This window comes from Pseudorca crassidens, chromosome 2 (assembly GCF_039906515.1).
Source record: "Pseudorca crassidens isolate mPseCra1 chromosome 2, mPseCra1.hap1, whole genome shotgun sequence".
NCBI lineage: Eukaryota > Metazoa > Chordata > Mammalia > Artiodactyla > Delphinidae > Pseudorca > Pseudorca crassidens.
Window position 1 is genome coordinate 180,806,602 of NC_090297.1, and position 20,462 is coordinate 180,827,063.

The 20,462-nt window shown below is 40.0% G+C and overlaps 1 protein-coding gene across 7 annotated transcripts in view; it reads left to right on the forward strand.

Annotated features, from left to right (window-relative positions):
• The window catches only part of CRB1 (crumbs cell polarity complex component 1), a 267,978-nt gene that overhangs the window by 233,925 nt on the left and 13,591 nt on the right, over window positions 1-20,462 (forward strand). For 6 of the 7 annotated variants that reach the window (XM_067729819.1, XM_067729815.1, XM_067729818.1 and 3 more), the window contains one exon: window positions 2,177-2,303. In XM_067729819.1, the coding sequence (XP_067585920.1) occupies window positions 2,177-2,303 (127 nt within the window). Of the gene's footprint in view, window positions 1-2,176; window positions 2,304-2,874; window positions 2,905-20,462 lie in introns of all 7 variants that reach the window. The other variant, XM_067729821.1, reaches the window with a different exon arrangement.

Sequence of the window (20,462 nt, forward strand, 5' to 3'; positions counted from 1 at the left end):
CTTTCAGTGGCTGGCTCTAAGCGGCACAGGCAGTCCGAGTATCCATGTGCACGGAGTTGTGTAGCCTAGAGTCACGTTCCACTTTTCATTGCACCATATTATTAACCCAGAGACCATTCGGTTGGCCTCCAATCCCACATATATCAAAAACACTGCAACGATTTTCTTATCCTAAAGTTTGAACAACACTTTAACTATATATTTAAGTGCTGGTTACTTCCAGCCTTCAATGTCACCATTTAATGCTTAATGGCACATTAATGTTTAATGGCCAATGCACAGAACTCACTCAAAGCCTTGGCTTATTTTTCTCCACTACTCACACCTTATTCCTATTTACAACAAACATTTCCCTTTCCTCCAACGTTTATTTGTTTTTTAAAAAAAGGGAGGTATCTGGCATTTAAATTCAAATTGTTGACTTGAAATGTGGTAAGAAAAGGAAGCTCAGCATTTCTGTTCCTCTCCCAGGAGTCTTTTCATCCGGATAAACTTCTCTACTGAAAATGGATTTCTAAAATAGTGAACACATGTTCCATGGATTCTGTGCTTTCACAGTCCTTCTCCATCATTAGTTAATTCACTGGATGCCAATGGATTTATTTGTTTTGATTTTCTACCTATTAATAACCTCTAATGAAAGCTCCAATAATGTTTATAATGATTGTGTGTATATTGTGCACTGTTCAGCTCAAAAGAGAAGTAGATAAGAAATAGAGAAAGAATAGCTGGAGGAAAGCTAGAAAATACTGGGCAGTCTCCCAAGGCCTGGGGGGATGTGACTTCCATAAAGTCCAAAGATATTGAAAAGCTGTCCTCTAACAAATTGCCTTCTCTTCTGTCGGGTTAGACCTCCAGCTCTGTGCTGTCACCCTGGCAGGTTGTACATGATGGATGCTGTGAACACTCTGGCCCACCCAGGGCAGGGAGTACTTGGCAGGCTCCCTCGAGCTGCCGAGTTATGCTCCGGTCTAATCAGAGGAGTCTCCTTCCAGCCCAGAAGCCTAAGCCAAAAAAGGAAAACAAAATGTCTCAGCTATGCTTGGTATCTAAGGGGATAAGGAGCTGTTTTTCTGGGAAGAAATCTTTTTCCCTTTATGCCTTGGGTTGGCCCTGCCCAACCTACCACTTCATCCCTTCAGTTTGAGCCTAGGGATTAGTGGATGACCCAGGCACGCACGCTTACCTCTTAGGAGGTGGGGAATGAAAAATTGTTTACAGTGGACTTCAGCCTTGTGAGCTGCTCTATAGAGATTCCCAAAGCTGAGGTTTTGTATGAATTTCCCAAAGTAAGAAAGACGCCTCAGTTACCCATCTATCCCAAGGCCTAGCAGGGGGTTTGGCACATGGTTAAGTGCTAAATAAATATCTACTCAATGAGTGATTGGGGAGTGATTGAATAAAACACATAGTAGTTCATGGAAAATTAAGGGGAAAATGACAGTGTCCCGGGGAAGAGGAAAGTTTCTGTTTACCTTAGAATTGATATCACTTGTTTTTGGAAAATTTGGCTTTTGAAAATCATTCTCCCTGAGCATGCAAATATTACACTTAGCTATGAAACTGATTTATTAGCAAGTGCAAGCTTCTATTATCTATTTTGGCTTTTTGTTAAAAATGGGTTTCCCAAGGATAATAATCCCAAATCTCTCAGAATAAACCAAATACACTTTTCTGTTTCTGAGGGGCTTTACCCCTTCGCCTGGGGGCACTGATGCATCAGAACCCTCACAGCTGCAGTGGAGGTCTGCTCTGTAGATGCTAGGTCGAAAAACTACAGCTCACTCTCCTGGTCCTCGTGTACCCCAATAAACTGAACTTTTATAAGGTGGCAACGACACTAACACTCTTGAGAGAGAAGTTGACTTATGCATGGCCCCATTTTGTCTTGGTTTCTAGATATTTGCACCTGTTTTCTCTTTCTAATTAACTGTGTATGCGTCTCTGTGTGTGTGTGTGTGTGTGTACACAAATTATTTTCATTAAAAGAAAAATTTGTGAAAGGAATTTTGAAGATTATCTCCCACATTATCGAGCATATACAACAAAGGGCATGGGGATTGGTCAATTACACCACACTGGTCTAGGTGAATCAGGCCAGAGTTCTCCCTCCCCATTCATTTCACAGCCAATTTATTGAACTGGGGCCCGGGTTTCTGCTGTTTCCGTTTTCAAGGTGTGAAAAGGACATTGATGAGTGTGCCTCCGATCCGTGCCTCAATGGAGGCCAATGCCACGACTTGCTGAACAAGTTCCAGTGCGTCTGTGATTTGGCCTTCGCCGGCGCGCGCTGTGAGCTGGACGTAAGCGGCCTCTCCTTCTATGTCTCCCTCCTGCTCTGGCAGAACCTCTTCCAGCTCCTTTCTTACCTCATTCTGCGCATGAATGATGAGCCCGTGGTCGAGTGGGGTGAACAGGATGATTATTGACGTACCTGTGAACATTCCCAAACTTTAAAGCCATGAATTTCAAGAGATGCCTTGAAATAAAAACCATCTTGAAAATCAAAATAAATTCAAGGACTATTTTAAGCATATTGCAGGCACTTTATGAGTATGTCAAATATTTACCTATTCCGGCTTTAAATGCAAAAAAGAATTGTTGTTCTTAATATGAGCAGAAACATCTCACTGTTGCGAGTATTTAGTACAAATGTGCCATCATTCTTAGCGCTTCTGTATTTGAATGACCACTGCAGTAAGAAACAACTTTCTCCCACACCCCATTCTTGTGTGTGCTTTTACAATATAAGTTGCCCTCATTCGCCCTCATCCTCAGTCATTTATGTTCTTTCATTCCTATCTATTATTCATGACATGACAATTTGAAAATTACTGATTAAACTTTTTGTATCCATCTATGCTCTTATACAAGCTGTTCAGATGAAGTGTTGCCAGTTCTCTGGTAAGTTAAAAATATATATAAAGAGAAAGTGGGAAATTCCATGAAATCCCTCAAAATCTAGAAAGAAAATTTTCTAATACAATTGGTATCAATTCTCAAGTTATATGCCTCACCAGTATAATTTACAATTCCATAAAAACCTTCCTTCCTCAGAAAAAATGACAGATAAAGCCTTTCTCCATTTCTTTTTCCTGCAATATTTTCTATACAAGTAATAACTTTTTGTTAATTGCTTACAGATTTATGAGCTTATCGACATTTCTATCAAATGGACTAATCTCAATTGCTTTTCAATGCATATTCAATAAAGGAATAAGCATTATTGTATATGCATACACTAAAAATGTAAATTATAAAGCTTGAATTTCTTGGAGGCATATTTTTCTAAAATTTGCAAGTAAATTTATCCTCTTCAACTATCTGAGAAAAAAAGCATAGTACCTATTATAATCAAAGTATATTTGGCATTATGACTTTTTTAAGAAATAAATACCTGAAATGACAGATCTACAAAGTAAATTAATAAGGTATGCAAAGATTAATATATTCTTGCTTAGAGTATATAAAATAGTAATTAGAAAATAACTTTATTTGCTAATATTTTTATTGCTTCCACACTGCATGTTATCATTTATGCTAAATATCTTTGTGTGGATATACCTTCCAAAGGAGCCATTATTTGTGTTCATTTAAAGGGAAACTAATTTGATCCTATGAATTAATTTAGAAAGCAACTCTAATAACAATGGCCCACCAAATATCATTTTGTAAATGTGTTTGTGTCTTTAGGAGCTGCCCTGGTTTGAAAATATGAGGATAATTTATCCATTGGGTGATATCCAATACTCACTTAGTCCCAATTGTTTTAAGAAACTTGTTTTTCTTTGGAAATAACCAAGGTAAACTTAACTATACCATGAAATCAAAATTACAAAGTAGTATACTATAAAAGAAAAGGAAATATCTTCAGTTTTATTTTTCAACAATAATAGAAGATTTTATGCAGCAAATTTATCCTGTGGAGTGCTAGCAGGCACTTAACTGGGAGAGACTCATGTTGAAGTCTTTCCTTTCTACTCCCTGCTCCCCTCGCCTCCACACAGTATGTGCCATCCTGCCATCTCAGCTGATCTGTTCCAAAGCTAGATTTCATGGCAAGAGACGTGGGGAAAACCTTCCCATCAATATTTGCATTCCCATATTATCTGAAGTAAGCATAAAATTGATACAGCCAAAGACCACATGTACAGTTTTCACATTTGCTCCCATTGGGCATATCCATAATTATATACTTACAGGTCATTCCAAGTGTAACATGTTTCCTTCCAAATATATTTAAGAATCACTCACCATCTCTTTCTCTGTACAATTCTGATGGCTCTGTTGTCACTGTAATTGTCAGTAGTTGCTTTTCTGTTTTCCGATGTCTTGTCATAGCTGACTTAAAAACACTCCCTTTTCTCTGTCTTCTTATTTTCAATTGCATTGTGTGTGACTATGGCTTTTGCACATTTGCACAGAAAAATAAAACCATTGTTTCTGTATCTCTACTCCTCATCCTCTGATAACTGTCTTCATTTGGCTTGACTGTGTCTTGCACGCTAAGATGTCCACAAGCCAGGCGCGTGCACACACACACATACACACACACCCCACATAATGAACACAGAAGCACCTGTGCTGATCACCCTGAATTGTGGTCTCTTTCCCCAGATGTGTTACTGCAGGTAAACACCTGCGGCAGTCAAGGTCAAAGTTCCATGTATTCATACTTTGCCTCTGTGGCAGGTATTCCTCTAGTTGTAATTCTAGTATTGATGACATCCTCAATTGTTCTTACTATTGTTTGCATCGTCCCCACCAGAGCTAGCCATAGTTAACTTGGCTCTGAGGAGGGGCCATCTCACCTGAGTGACAGAAATTCACACAAACTCCTCTAGACCCCATTTCTGAAGCATAACCTATAGTAGTTGAATTTAAATTTTTTTTATTTTGTTCTTTTTTAAGGTTCAACATTTGAACTAAACAAGGCTATATCTCTGTCTTTGGCCATGCCTCTTCCTTCTGTGTGTGTGTACATGAGGAGTGGTTTTTATCACCCTCCTTTTTGGAGAAAAGGGAAGCTGAGAAAACAGGGAGGTTGGGAGAAATTAGTGTTTTGACAGCACAGAAAGACAAATTCACTTAACACTCTCAAGAACCTTCTCTGTGCCAGGGACTGTGATAAACCTTTTATAAATACATATTTTTTTCAATATAAGGGCAACCAATATCTCTCACCTTCCAAATTCTTCACTAAATTGTATTTAAAGATCCTTTTGCCACGTCTGAGTTTTAAAACAGAAGTTATTCAGCTTTAATTTTGCAAAATTTAAATGGAGCCTCTTCTAGAAATGGTTATACATAAAATTTGAGTTTAGTGATTTAGGAAGAAAACCAGTGAAAGAAATAGGAAAATTATTCTCAACTACCAAAATTATTACTGATGTGGACTAATTTCATTTCTCTACTTTACTCTTTTGATTTATTCAAAAATATCTGATGAATACCTACTATGTGCTGTGCCCTGGACTAGGTACTGAGAATACAAGTGTAGATTAGACACAGCACTTGCCCGCAAGTTGAGGGTCTTGTAGAGCAGGGGTCCCCAACCCTGGTACCAGTCCACAGCCCGTTTGGAAGCCGGCTGCCCAGCAGGAGGTGAGCGGTGGACAGGTGAGCTGAAGCTTCACCTGCCGCTCCGCATCGCTCACATTACTGCCTGAGCCATCCCCCCGTCGCTGGCATTATTGCCTGAGCCATCCCCCTGCATGCCCCCACCTCCGGGGTCTGTGGAAAAATTGTCTTCCACAAAATGGGTCCCTGGTGCCAGAAAGGTTGGGGACCGCTGTTATAGAGGATGTAGGTCAACAGAGGAGGAGAGTTCCTGGGTCCGTGTTAGGATGGAACTTAGTGCCAGCTCTAGAGGAGCACAGAGGAGGGGCATTTTTGCCCAGTCTTAAAGGCAGAAGGTCAAAGAAAGTCCCAAAGCCTAAGGGGAGATTCAAAGGCGAACAGACATGAGGTTGTGTCAGGAGGGCTGGAATAGCAGGGGGCATGTCAGCAGAAGGGGCTGCAGAGGTGTGCAGTGTGGCCATGTGAAGTTGGCGGGGGTGGGGGCCGGGGAGGGCGGAGTAAGCCTGAGGCTGCAGAGTCAGTGGAAGTGAGTCCTTGGAAGCCATGTCAGGGACCTAGGCTTTTCTTCCTAAGAGCAATGGAGAGTCTTTGATAGGGTTCAAACAGAGAGATGACATGATTACGCTTGCACTTTAGAAGATTACTTGGGCTTCTAAGGAGAGAATGGCTTCAAAGCAGGCCAAGACTGGACCCATAAAGACACATTTAGGAGGCTGTTGCAGCGATACAGACAAAAGGGCAGGGCACTTTGAGCTACCTTCTATAGTGAAACAGGATGTAGAGAAAGGGCTTCATTTAACAAAGTTTCAAGCAGTAAGATCTTATGATTGTTTGGGAGAAGCTGTAGATCTGAGTACATGAAAAGTTAAATTTGGTGAATCTTATTTTTAAAATTTTTGTTAGTTGGATAAATGAATACATGTAAGGTCAATGGATTATCCAAGTACAATTATTAGTTAGTGTGAATATTCCAATCTGAAGTTCAAGAGACATGGCAAGCTGGGAATATGCATTTCGGAGTCTTATTATAGATCTATTGAACTTTTGCATTTTATTCTCCATATCTGTATTATTTTTTGTATTTTTGAATTTTGTTCACTTGTATTTTTTTAGTATTTTTCCAGCTTTGTTGAGATATAATTAACATATAACATCCTGTGAGTTTAGGGTGTCCAGTGTGTTGGTTTGAAACACATGTATTTTGCAAAATGATGACCACCTTAGCATTAGCTAACACCTCCATCACATCACATGATTACTATTTCTTTTTTGTGGTGAGAACATTTAAGATCCTCTCTCTTAGCAACTTTCAAGAACACAGTATTATTAACTATATATGGTCACCGTGGTGTACATTAGATCCCTGGAACTTATTCATCTTACAACTGAAAGTTTGTACCCTTTGACCAGCATCTCTCCATTTTCCCCACTCCTCAGCCCCTGGCAGCCACCATTCTGCTCTCTGCTTCTTTGAGTTCAACATTTTTAGAGTCCATATATGAGTGAGATCATACAGTGTTTGTCTTTCTCTGTCTGACTTGCCTCACTTGGCATAATGCCCTCCGGGAGAGGCCACCGCAGTGAGAAGCCCGCGCACAGCAACGAAGACCCAACGCAGCCATAAATTAATTAATTAATTAATTAATTAATTTTTAAAAAAAGAATATATTTTCTGATACAATAATCTACTATGCTGCTTCCTTTGAAACTGAAAGACTAACACCATCAGTTCTTCCTCATTCACCCTCTGAAAGGCATCTTTATCATCCATAGCAAGAACGGACTGGGCCTGGATGCTTGTCCTGTTCTTCACATGCTTTTGAGAGCAAACTTTGCGGTTGGCATTGCTCTGCAGTCAATCAGTTTCAGGCAAGATCTGTAATCGAATCAAGGCAATAACCGGGGGAAAAACAGAGCATCTGGGAAAGTTTATTTGGGTGGTGTTTTTCTTTTTTAACTCTTATGGTAAAATCATGATGTTAGAAAAATATTCCATTGTAAGTGTAGGGTATCCTCTAAAGGAATATTAAGATAATTCTCCTTCAGTCGTTACACGGAAGTACATGACACTGAAATATTAGACAGAACCACATGAAATTGCATATTTTGCAAACATGGCAACTTCATATTGTTTTACCTATTACATAAGAAGGGCCTGATAAGTGCCAGGATGCTTCTCCTAAATTTGGAATTATTAATGCAGAACAGAGAATCAAAGAGTTAAAAAGTTCTCATAAACCATCTAGTCCAACTTCTTTCTATAAAAGATGAAGAATCTAAGGCTCTGAGAGGGTATGCCTTACTTGATGTCTATTCATGTCCTTCCCCCCTTTTTTAATTAGCTTTTTTTTTTTTTTTTACTACTGAGTTGTAGGAGTGCCTTATATATTCTGAATATTAATCCCTTATTAGAAAGAGAGTTGGCAAGTATTTTCTTGGAAATTTCATAGGTTGTCTTTTCACTCTGTTGTTTGTCTCCTTTGCTGTGCAGAAGTTTTTAAGTTTGATGTCGCTCTACTTGTCTATTTTTGCTTTTGTTGCCTGTGCTTTGGGCATTGTGTTCATGAAATCATCGCCGAATCCTATGTCAGGGGTTTTCTCCCCTATGTTTTATTCTAAGAGTTTTACAGTTTCAGGTCTTATGTTTAGGTCTTTAATCCACTTTGAGTTCGATTTTTGTGTTTGGTGTAAGATAGAGTCTAATATCAGTTTTCTGCACATGGATTTCTGGTTTTCCCAGCACCATTTGTTGAGAAGAGACCATCCTTTCCCTGTAATGTATTCTTGGCACCTTTGTCAAAGATCAGCTGACTATAGATCCAAGGGTGTATTTCTGGGCCCTCCATTCTGTTCCATTGGTCTATATGCCTGTCTTTATTCTAGTACCATACTATTTTGATTACTTTGTAGTATATTTTGAAATCAAAACTTGTGAGGCCTCCAGGTTTCTTTTTTCTCAAAATTGTTTTGGCTACTCAGGGCCCTTTGAGATTCTGTATAAATGTTAGCTTTTTTTTTTTTCTGAAAAAAATGTCATTGGGAATTTAATAGGAATAATATTGAATATGTAGATAGCTTTAAGCGATATGGACATTTAAACAATATTAATTCTTCCAATCCATGAACACAGGATGTCTTCTCATTAACTTGTGTCGTCTTTCATTTATTTCATTAATATTTTATCATTTTCAGTGTACAAGTCTTTCAGCTCCTTGCTTAAGTTTATTCCTAAGTGAATTATACTTTTGGTGCTATTATACATAGGGTTGTTTTAATAATTTCCTTTTCTAATTAGTTGTTCATTGTTAGTGTATGGAAATTCAACTGATTTTTGTGTGTTGATTTTGTATCCTCCAACTTTGCTCATTTTGTTTATTAGTTTTACAAGCTATTTGTGGAGTTTTTACAGTTTTCTACATATAAGATGTCATCTACAAACAGACAAGTTTTAGGTATTTCCAATTTGGAAGACTTTTATATCTTTTTCTTGTCTAATTGCTCTAGCTCAGACTTCCATTACCATGCTGAATAGAAGTGGCGAGAGTGGGAATTCTTGCCTTTTTCCAGATTTTAGAGGGAACGCTTTCAGTTTTTCACCATTGAGTATGTGGTCTTTTCATTTATGGACTTTATTGTGTTGAGGTAATTTTCTTCTATTCCTAGTTTTTTGAGTGTTTTTATCATAAAATGGTATTGAGATTTGTCAAATGCTTTTTCTGCATGACTTGAGATGATCATGTGATTTTTCTCCCTTTATTCTGTTAATGTGGTGTATGACACTGATTAATTTCATATGTCAAACCATCCTTGCATCCCTGGGATAAATCTAACTTGATCATGGTGTACAATCCTTTTCATATGTTGTTGGATTTGGTTTATTAGTATTTTGTTGTGGTTTTTGCACTGACGTTTAGCAAGGATATTGGCCTGTAGTTTTCTTTTCTTGTGGTGTCTTTGTCAGGCTTTGGTATTGGGGTCATGTTGATCTTATAAAATGATTTTGGATATGTTCCCTCCTCTCCACTTTTTTGGAAAAGTTTGAGAAGAAATGGAGTCAATTCTTTTCTTTATTTTTATATTTTAAATTTTTAAATAATAATAATTATTTTTTTTGGCCGCACTGCACGGCATGTGGGATATTTGTTCCCTGACCAGGGATCGAACCCGCACCCCCTGCACTGCATGCATGGAGTCTTAACCATTGGACTGCCAGGGGGGTCTGGAGTTAATTCTTTTTTAAATGTTTGGTAGGACTTACTAGTGAAACCATCTGGTCCTGTGGTCTTCTTTGGTGGGAGGTTAAAAATTGTCACATTTTCGGGCTTCGCTGGTGGCGCAGTGGTTGAGAGTCCACCTGCCGATGCAGGGGACCCGGGTTCGTGCCCCGGTCCGGGAAGATCCCACATGCCGCGGAGCGGCTGGGCCCGTGAGCCATGGCCGCTGAGCCTGCGCATCTGGAGCCTCTGCTCCGCAACGGGAGAGGCCACAACAGTGAGAGGCCCGCGTACTGCAAAAAAAAAAAAAAAATTGTCACATTTTCTACTACTTACATTAATAACTCCAGTTTCTCCCCCTCATAATCACGCTGAGAGGCATTATTATCTTTATTTAAAGATAAATAGAGACTTAAAGAGGTTACCTGAATTGCTCAAGGCCAAATATATAGGAAACATCAGAGCTTGGGTTCATCAGAGTCTTCCATTTCTCATGCTAAAGAAAGATTTGAGATTACCAATTAGGAAGGGGATGTAGTGATAATTAGCAGGAGTTCCTTTGTTATTGTGGTCCAAATTGGCAAAAATAAAAAATGTTAGCCATCATCAAGAATGGTTTTGAAAACCAAACAGGAACTTCTTTCCAATTCAACCCTGAAACTTTGGTGCCTATGACTGTTTGCGACACCTCTAGAAGGAAAAGGGAGGTGACTGTGTAATAGAAGACAGGGGATTTGAGGAGTGGGCAGATGGGTCTAACAACAAAATTCCTCTTTATTCTGGCTAAATGAAGAGTCTGAACATTCATGTAAATGAATAGATGGCCTGATTGAGGGAACCTGTTCAGAAAGTCCCAGATTTTCAGGGTGGGAACCATTCATTGAAACACAGTAAATCTAGCAAGTGATAGGAAATTCTTCTTTATCCTAATAAACTTAAACAAAATTCATTAAATTAAGAGAGCAAAGCAGAAAAGAAAAATAGACTCGGCAGGGACTTGGGGTTGTTTGTGGATGACAGGGTCATGCACGGTTTCTGAGAGGATTAGGGTTGTGTTTGATCCAGAAGGCTGATGTCAAGGGTGACGCCAACCGGCCCACATCCTCGGGCTCCTGATGGGAACAGAGCACTGGCCAAGGGCACAGCATCTTTCTCTGAACAGCAGTCTCTCTGGGCTCTCAATTTGACTTTCAGGAAAGAGGCACCCAGAATGACATTCTCTTCAAATCACAGTTTTAAAAAGCCCCGTCACTTTTCACTGAGTTTCCGCTAATTAGCATTGAGGAAGGAGTAAATATAGCACTAACACAGGAAAAGGTTCTTAAATGTTATTTTGATGTATCTCAATCACTGAAATCAGGTCTGATTCAGTTCACTAATCTGTTTTCCTTTCATCTTTTCACACATTATTAAGATTTCTGCTTCACCAACTATAATTAATGCTCTTCATTTCTTAATGTGAGGTCATCGCCACCGGCTTCACAGAAATCATGTAACATAGAGTTTCACCTTCAGAACACATTTCTTCATGTGTCCAAAGTAGAACGGAAACCAGCGATAGAGAGCAGGGCTCCTGGATTGCAGGCGTAAGTGAATTAATTGGTTGGTGTTAAACCACAGACAGCAGAGGGAAATAAGCAGGTTGAAGTCTGCCGCTGAGTTGACTAGCTAACCAAATCATACAGCTTTTTAGCTACCTGTCAAATCAGTTCTCATCATTAAAAAAAAAAACAAAAAAACTCCCTGAAGTGATCCTTGCCTTTTGCTACAATATTGGACTTTGTGGAAACTGATTTCTAAAATCAGCTATTTACCCATTCATCCACCATTATCAAGGGTCTGCTATAAACAAGGCTCTGAGCCAAGCTTGGTGAGAAACTAAAATAGACGCAAAAGACACGCTCCTGCTCTGAAGCGCTTGGACTAAGGGAACTGGGTGACTTCCACGTATAGCTCCACCCACACAGTTCTCCAATTCTGTAAACCATGGAGATATTTGAAGTGAAAGTAATGTCGTGTGTTGGTTATGACACGGATGACTGTACTACTTATTGTTCAACTGGAATACTTTGAGAGGGAAAGGAAGCACTATTCATAATTACATTGGCACAACAGCCTGAACTGACATTGTTCTAGGAAAACCGAGACACATCCTAGTTATTCCCCCCGGAGAAGCATCATCTCTACCTGACACACTTCCATTCTCTTCAGAATGTCACTGAAGTCGATCACAGATCATTTTAGAAATCAGATGACCACATTACAAACCAATTAACTTCCCAGAATGACTCAAAGTGAATAATGAAGTTGATTGCATCTTGTTATCATTTTCTTGAGTTATTCCGCTTGCTTTTTACTCAAGAAAAACTTTTGGCATTGGTTCCATCTATTAAAAACAGAGTTGTGATCAATAAAACTGAAGACTACTATCATGCAAGTGAATATCATGATGTCGTCTAGTTCAACATAACATGAATTTAGTTTCTCCTAATTTTTCTTTTCAAAAATGGAGTGTGTAAATTCTCACACAGTATGGATTTTCTTCTCGACTGACTTATACTGGCTTTAGGAAAGGAGGCTGCAGCTCACTGAATCCACTGCTAATCTTTCTTGGGAGAGCCAAAAACTAGGCACACTCTGGGAGATTTCATATGTGAACAAATTTAAATATCAAGATACCTGACTTGAAATTCGTACTTGTTTTAACTTTATTTTTCCTTGACACTTTTGTGACTCATAATGTATATTTATGGGTTATATGTATATTATTTTCCCAACCTTGATAAAAATAGAAAAATTCTTTCCTTCTAAAAAGGCATAAGGATCATGGCTATTATCTTCTTCTCACATTGTAATGACTGGACCACAGATTATTTCACGTGGGATGGAAATCTATTGGAGACTAACTGTATAGAGGAAGAAAGCACCGTATTAAATATAACTCCTCCAAAAACAAACAGGCTATTTGCAAAGAAATATATTTGATCATTTGGAAAGCATATTCATGATTGTTTCATTGTCTACCTGACTTTAATTTAGTTGCACATCAATCTCTGAATAATATTACTCCCACCCACTTCCCCTAACATTTTTTGATAATCCTATGCTGATAGCAAGACTATGTTATAAAGGAAATTTGAGGTACCCGTATATTTGTTATTCAAAGTGGCAAAGCACATATTAATTTCTGATGAATGAATGAAATCACTCTGGTTGATACCTAAAACTCAGGAAAACATCTGTTTTAAAGCGAGTATGTTCCCTCAAATTTTTCAATAGCCAACTTGATGTCGTGTATAGTAGATAATAAATATTAACTAACCAATATAATGAATGAAGTGTTTTTGAGGTGAGTTCAAAGTGGCAGTTTCTAACTTTGAGAACCGTTTGTGTGTATGTGTGTGTATTCAGCCTGTCCCATAGTTATTAAAATTAAGATGAAACTGATAGTGCATATATTAAGTACAGAAAGTTGGCCCATTTTCCCCGCCAAATTCTCAGAACGAAAAAGGCAAGGCTTGGTCTTTAGTAACCCCTTTGGTGATGGTAGTGTCTTGAGGATAAGTGATCTACATTCTCCATCAGGGGAACGTTACTTCCATCCAAGAAACAAATGCTCAGAAACCCTATTATTCATGTTGAAGTGAAATTTGATATAAATTGGCTCTTTCCTGAACCATTTCCCAGAGGAAGCTTAGATTCATAAAGATGTGGGCTCTCACCTCTAACATAGTCACGTGGACACCCAAGGACGCTCTCAGAGCAGCCCTCCGGGATATATTTAATTTGACTTCCTCTTTGCTTTTAGGAAAGCATTCCATTATAGCAGAATGGATAGGGCCCCTAAAAATCTTAGTAATTCAGGAGAGGAGTGTAAGTTTTCTTCTCTTCAAAGATGAATATGTTGAATTGTTAAAATCCATGTCCTTTTAATTCACCTCCTCTAAAACCAGTAGGAACTGACCGCTGTTGCAACTTTGAAAAAAGACATTTTAAAGAATCTGTTGCTCTTTGCTCTGTGAGCTTTGAATTCTCATTTCATCCTTCTTTGCCTGGTCAAGTATATATGTGCTCAGAACTTGCCAGTGAAGGCTTCCTTTCTCTTCTCCCTCCCCGTCAGGGCTGGGAGTGCCTTCACGCTCCCACACCATCCCAAACACACCTCCACCGTAACATTTAATGGTAACAAGGCTAATAAAGTTTAATAACCGTAGAGCTTACTCTGAGCCAGCCACTGTGCTAAGGGCATCTCACACATTATCTTAATTATTTGTCACAAAAATGCCGAGACTTAGGTGGTATTATCTTCCCATTTTACTGATGAGAACACAAAGTCAGAGGTTAAGCACGCCTTTCCCAAGCAGATCCAGTTCAGAAGGTGTAGCACCAAGCATCCAGGCTCTGGGTCGTGTGCCCCACTTACCCAGGAGCAATGGTGCAGATGCTCCTCGAGGCTGTGAGCTTCAGGAAGGCGGTTTAACTTTGAAACCTCAGTGCCTGTCAATCCTGCCTGGCAGAGCAGGTGCTTCAGTACTTACTGAAGGGATAAATAGATGGACGAATGAATGATTTGTGGTATGGGGTTTACACAGAGGTGGGGAGGGCAGGGAGAGTTACGCATGGAAGATAATTGACCCAGGTCTTAGCATGAGCAGGAATTTTCTTAACAAAACAAAAACTCATGTTTTCCTGACATGATTTTTGGTTTTGTTTGATTGTTTGTTACCAAAGGGCTAATTAAATTGGTTTTCACAGAAGAAATTAAGTCACAAATAAAGTTGTGTGCCTGCTAGCAAAGAGAGCTCAGGATCCCAAGTTCTCGTTCGTGTGTAAGGGCCATGCTGCGTTTATGATTACCCACTGCCTAGATGATCATGAATTCTTCTTTGTATAACTGCATCTGCCTCTCAAGGGTTTGAGAAAGGAAAGCTGGAGAAGAGCCATCAGAGCCATAAACTTCCTTCGGGATCAACGGAAAGAGGCTTTAAAGACCTAAGACAGGGAGGGAGATTTATGGCACTGATCCCAAAAGACGATAAACATCGGACTGACTGTTGAAGAGCCCTACGCAACGAGAGAGGGAAAGATGCCGAAGAAATTCAGGTGGTGCCAGGAGAAAAGGAGGACCTGGGAAGGAGCTAGAGTTCTTCCCAAGTAGAAAGGGCCCTACGGCTGCCACACATGCCCGGGGACGTGGATGAAATGCCCATATTTGCCCCGAGAACACCATTAGCAAGACCAAAGCTTATCATTTTTCACAATTTGTCTGGTCAGACAAGCCTCACAAAGAAATGCCCAAATGTTCTACCCTTTTCGAATTCAGCTGCACCTGAGGGTTTGAGCCGTCCACTCCCTCCTCCTCATTGCCAACTTATCCTCCCTCTGAGCCACCTTCTTCTGCAGTAACTGCTCCCGTGAGATGAGCTGACATTCTGGGCCTCTCAGCAGGAAATCCAAAGTTTTGTCCTTGCACACGTCCCGCGACGACGCAGGGAACTGTCGAGTCAGTGCCGTCGCCTGCCCCCGAGAGTCAAAGAAGTAACCACCGCATCCACGCGTGCATTTCTACAACCTGTCTGACAGTGGGCTGGACACAGGGCGCGAGGAAGGAGGGCAGGGAATCAGGGAAATAGAATCTATAATCCCTGCTCTAAGAATTTCAAGAAAACAACAATCTAGTTTCAGAGGAAAAAGAGAAACTACAAGACATATTGAAAACAGCCCCTGATTTATGTTACTGAGTAAAAGCACAGTATGAATTCACAGAAGTCTGGTCACTATGAGCTATTCCAAGAGGGGGAGTTTTCATGGAGGTTATGGGAATTAAAAGAGGCCATAAAATACGAGAAAGATTATTTGGAGGACAGAAAACGGGAGAGCATTCAAGAGAGAAGGAAGGTCACAAGAAAAGATGCGATTGTGGGAACAAAGTTTGGATGATGTGAAGTACACAGAGTGACCAGGCCTGACTAGGACAGATGAAGGATGCTGGGAAGTGATGGGATGTAAAATCAGATAAATTCAAGCTAGGGCAAGATTATGGATCCAAGCTCCTGTTGAAATCCGGCCCGAGAAGGAAGAGTCATTTCCTAATAACATGATTTAGGCCTCTCCATGCTTTCCTCTAAATTATTACCAATAGGTTGTGATTATCTGTGGGCTGCCACTCACTTTGATTAGAAAGATTACCTTCCACCAAAAATGGTAGCACCTTTCTTTAATGATGGTTTTATTTGACTGATGAAAACGCCTCAATGATATTCTCAGTCTTATTCTTTCCTATTAGAACTCAAACTAATACAAACTGTTCCTTGTTTCAGATATTCTATTTTTTTTTTAAATAATGCTGTTCAGGCAGGAAGTTTTGTTGAATAGGTTTGGTGGGGTGGGGGGCTGTTTTTTCACTAGCTTATTAAAGGCACATATTCTTTAACTTAATTTTTGATTTCTACCAATTAAAATTTCCTCTAGGCATCGTTTTGTTAACTACGATTGGCTTTAAGCATCTTTTTTAAACTTCACTTGTATCTTTCTAAAGTTCTTATTCATTAATTGAGGATTTTCAGGCCCATGATGCTCTCCCTTTTCTTCCCAAAGGACCAAAGGCATGTTTTGGTCTGAGGAGATTCAGATTGTCTCCCTTCCCTAAAAATTGAGCAAATTCCCTGGATCAGCACCATGAAGAAAAGATTCTTTGAGGCTATAGACTAATGCTGCTATCATTCATCATCTTAAAGTACATAAAATTAATAAATACATTTAGTCACTTTTTAAAAATATCCCAATTGTGCAAATCCTTATAAAATGTACCCTAGACCAAGCAGGAGGTGGTTGAAGCATTTCTGTGGTTAGTGCCATCTATTTTCAGAGCTAAGGAAGCCAGAAGTTTCTGAAAGTGGACCATCAACTGCCCAAGAAGAGTCACCAGCCCAGGAAACCCCACTGGCTCAGGGACCAGGTGACCAGGGCCCCCTGGTGTCTCTTCCTACGGGAGCTGGGCCTTCTCTGATGTAGAGCTGTCCTGATGATCAAAAGTGCCCAACGTGTAGTATCTCATTTAATCTTAACATCAGTAGGAATGTTGTTGCCACTTTACAGATGCCAAAACTAAGGCCCAAACAAGTTAAGTGATTTACTCAGACTCATCACTGATTTTCCTCCAAAATACAATCTTGGGTTTCTGTTTCCTAAATTATAAAACACAACACTTGGAGATTGTTTTTAAGCAGACTGCCCTACCCAAATATTTCAGAAATGTTAGCATTTCTTAATTGTAAAATGGGTGTTTGAAATAGGTACCATTATATATAGTTTAAAGAAATGCAAGTGTTTCATGAGACAAACGGCATCCAGGGAACTCTGGAATGTTTTGAAGAACATTTCCAGGGAGAAAATGAAAAAATGGAAATGGAAGATAGATTGTAAAATCTCCTCTGTGGCTCTCATGGAATCCAGTACCTATTTATTTTTACCAATTAAGTCCTGTGAATGCTAAAGATATTCACAGCTGGCAGTATGTACGTTATCCTAATTTGCAGCTTCTTGAGGGTAAAGGTCATGTGTGTTTGAACTGGGATAACTCCATTGCCACTTAAATTACCAAAATAAATGCTCTTGAATTACAGAAACCAATATAAGCATCTCAGTTTAATATTGTATTTGCAGAACCCTAAGTGATGACTTTGAGCTTCCCACTCACCTTGTGGGGTGAGCTCAAGAGGTACAGGTTCTGAGTAATTGCATATAATTTGTCTTCTGCCCTGAGACAGAAATGGTGGCGTGCTTGGCAGGATTCCCACCACGGCGGTGGAGGCGGGTTGGGACTATAACGTGCACCTTTGTACAGAGGCATTCTGGGATGTAAAGAGCCTGGGAGGCATTGTGAGAGTCACGAAGGTGATGTGCATTTGCAAAGGGCAAAGCATTTGAGTGGCTCCCTGATCAACTAAAATATTCTGGGAGGGAGGAGTAGGCTGTGTCCCGCTTATTAACTCACATGGCACTGTTAGCTAGAGCAGATTTGACAAGGACACCATCCTTGGCCCAATTCCCTTTTAAGGTATTTGTTCACTGATTTACTCATTCCAGTGGTCACAGATTGCAGTTACAATGACAGGCTCCTGCTGAGTTCTCTGAGTTCAAAGTGAGGCCCAGGTGGGCCTTGACACGCAGATCTGCCAGGTCTTCCTCTCTACCTGACAAGTAAACCAAGTATCACCTGGATAGATCAGGAGCTGCTCGTCATCTATGTCAAGTTTGCTTTTGCATTTGTTTTACAATGCTATCTAATTTGTCAATTCAGTCAAAAATAACTCGAGCACCTACAATGTGTCATGAACTCTGAAGTTGACAGGAGAGAAGAAGATGCTATATTCTGTTTGAGTGCAGCTTTCTAAATATAGAAAAGTTTGGATCTTGAAATCACACAATAAGACAGACACATGGCATGTAATGAACTGTAGGAGTCCACGGCCGAGAATACGCCAATTAGAATTTTTGCTACACAGTTCAAAGCGTGTTCTTTTTTGGGGGGTGGGGTGGGGGGGCTATACGCGGGCCTCTCACTGTGTGGCCTCTTCCATTGCGGAGCACAGGCTCCGGACGCACAGGCTTAGCGGCCATGGCTCACAGGCCCAGCCGCTCCGCGGCATGTGGGATCCTCCCGGACCGGGGCACGAACCCGTGTCCCCTGCATCGGCAGGCGGACTCTCATCCACTGCGCCACCAGGGAAGCCCCAAAGCATGTTCTTATAAATAAAAGTAGGTAGACTTTATAACATTTTGTACACAGGTAATGCTGCCTTCCTTGATTTTGTACATGGTAGTGTAGGATAACATTTTTGCGCCAGACTTTATGGGTAGTCATGTGCCATTGCAGTGGGACAGCTTAAGTGCATTTTAGGGACTCCTGTATCACCATCCTCATCAACCGGCATTTACTGAGCGCAGGAACTATAAATCATACTTATATACTTTATATAGAGTAAAATATGCATGCGTGTTTTCACATAAACAATGTTGAGTCCACTTTTTTAAATCTACAAGAAAATAGGAGCTCCTATATAACGGTTTTGAAATTAGTGTCTCAAAAGGAGTATAAAAACAACCCTGTCATTCTTCCAAGCTCATGGAAACCTTAAATCCTTTGGCAGTGGGTGAAATGTAAAAGGCCTTCTTAGTTTGCCCCTGAGTGTTCCCCAGTGTCCTAAAAGCATTATAGACTTCTTCATCCAGGAGGAAGCAAAAGAACTTTGGGGAACCAGGTATAAATGATGCTTTGGGGAACCAGGTATAAATGCTATAGCTTCCAGAAGGATTAGCTCCTTTTACTTGGAAATTAGCAAATGGATGTACAATTTTTAATTATAAATTTTAAACTTTCCATCAAAGTCAAATTGTGCTGATGTTAGTCAAACCTAATCTAGGCATTGATTCAAGAACCTGCTGATGGAGTAAAAAATACATGGAAACTTGTTAACAAGAAGTTCAATTTTCTACATCTCAGCAAATCATGCCAGAGTGTCATGTAATCTGCTGAGCTCAGGCAGCCCAGAGCCAGGGAAGATCTCTTTCTTTCCTTCACCATTAATATTTACAGTTGGAAGCACTATGTGGCTGCAATCTCAGTGCTGCACCTACAAAGGGAGTTGTTGGCTTGATACCTTGTTTTCTGACACTGAGAAGCGACGAAACAGCTACCTTCTTAATCATCACCTGATAACATTGTGTTGAAACTGGAGGGTAGCACAGGGCTGTTTTATACAAGCAACAACCCTGGGAGATTTTCTGCATTGTTTCCTTGTTTTATTTCTTGATAGACATGCTGGGGTGTTAAAAGCATGGGACTGAAAGTTGTGAATTCTGGGTCCTTTTCTTTGTTCTCCCCCTGAATTTTTCAGGGTCTATGCAGGCACAGTATATAGAGACAGCTTACCTCCCAGACAGCCACTGTGTGCTGGGCACCTTCCTAGAACTCACAAACAAAATCCTTCCACCTCTCAGCCTACTTTGTTGGAGTTTATTCTGACATGCAAAGTCCCAAAAAATTAAACCAACACCGACAAGCAGGGAAACGCAGCTGGTTATATAAGTGCTGTCCATAGCAAGAGACCTGAAGTGTAAAATAACAATTATTACTCATCTCTCAGTGTGTAAATATGTCGAATAAGGGTAACTTAGTTGAAATTCAGGGTAGATTTGGGGTTACAGCTATATAGTGCTCTACCTAGGATGCATCTGTGCATAACTGAACAAGCCCTGACCGTTTGGGTACCGGATCTGCTGCTTAAGTAATTTGTTACTTGGGACAAATTGGTTAAAAGATCTTTTAATTAAGGGCAATGATCTCTGTATCATTAGACTAGTGTGAAGATTAAAATGAGGTGACTTGTCAGATACCAGGGAAAGATTAAGTCCTCAGGTTTTAATTACTTTTCCTTTTTCCCCTATGTACCACCTTTTAGTTCCAAAGTGTTTTACAGCTGATCTCATTGTAGAATATCGAAAAGATGAATGGCCTAGGTAGAATGTACAAATAATCAAAGATCTAGTTGCCACCTTGTAGTAGAAACACTAGATTTATTCTAGGTTCCTGAGACCAGGGGAAGAGGCCTAAAAAACGGTAGTAAAGACATTTTAATAAAAGAGAACAATGAAACCATTGGGTAG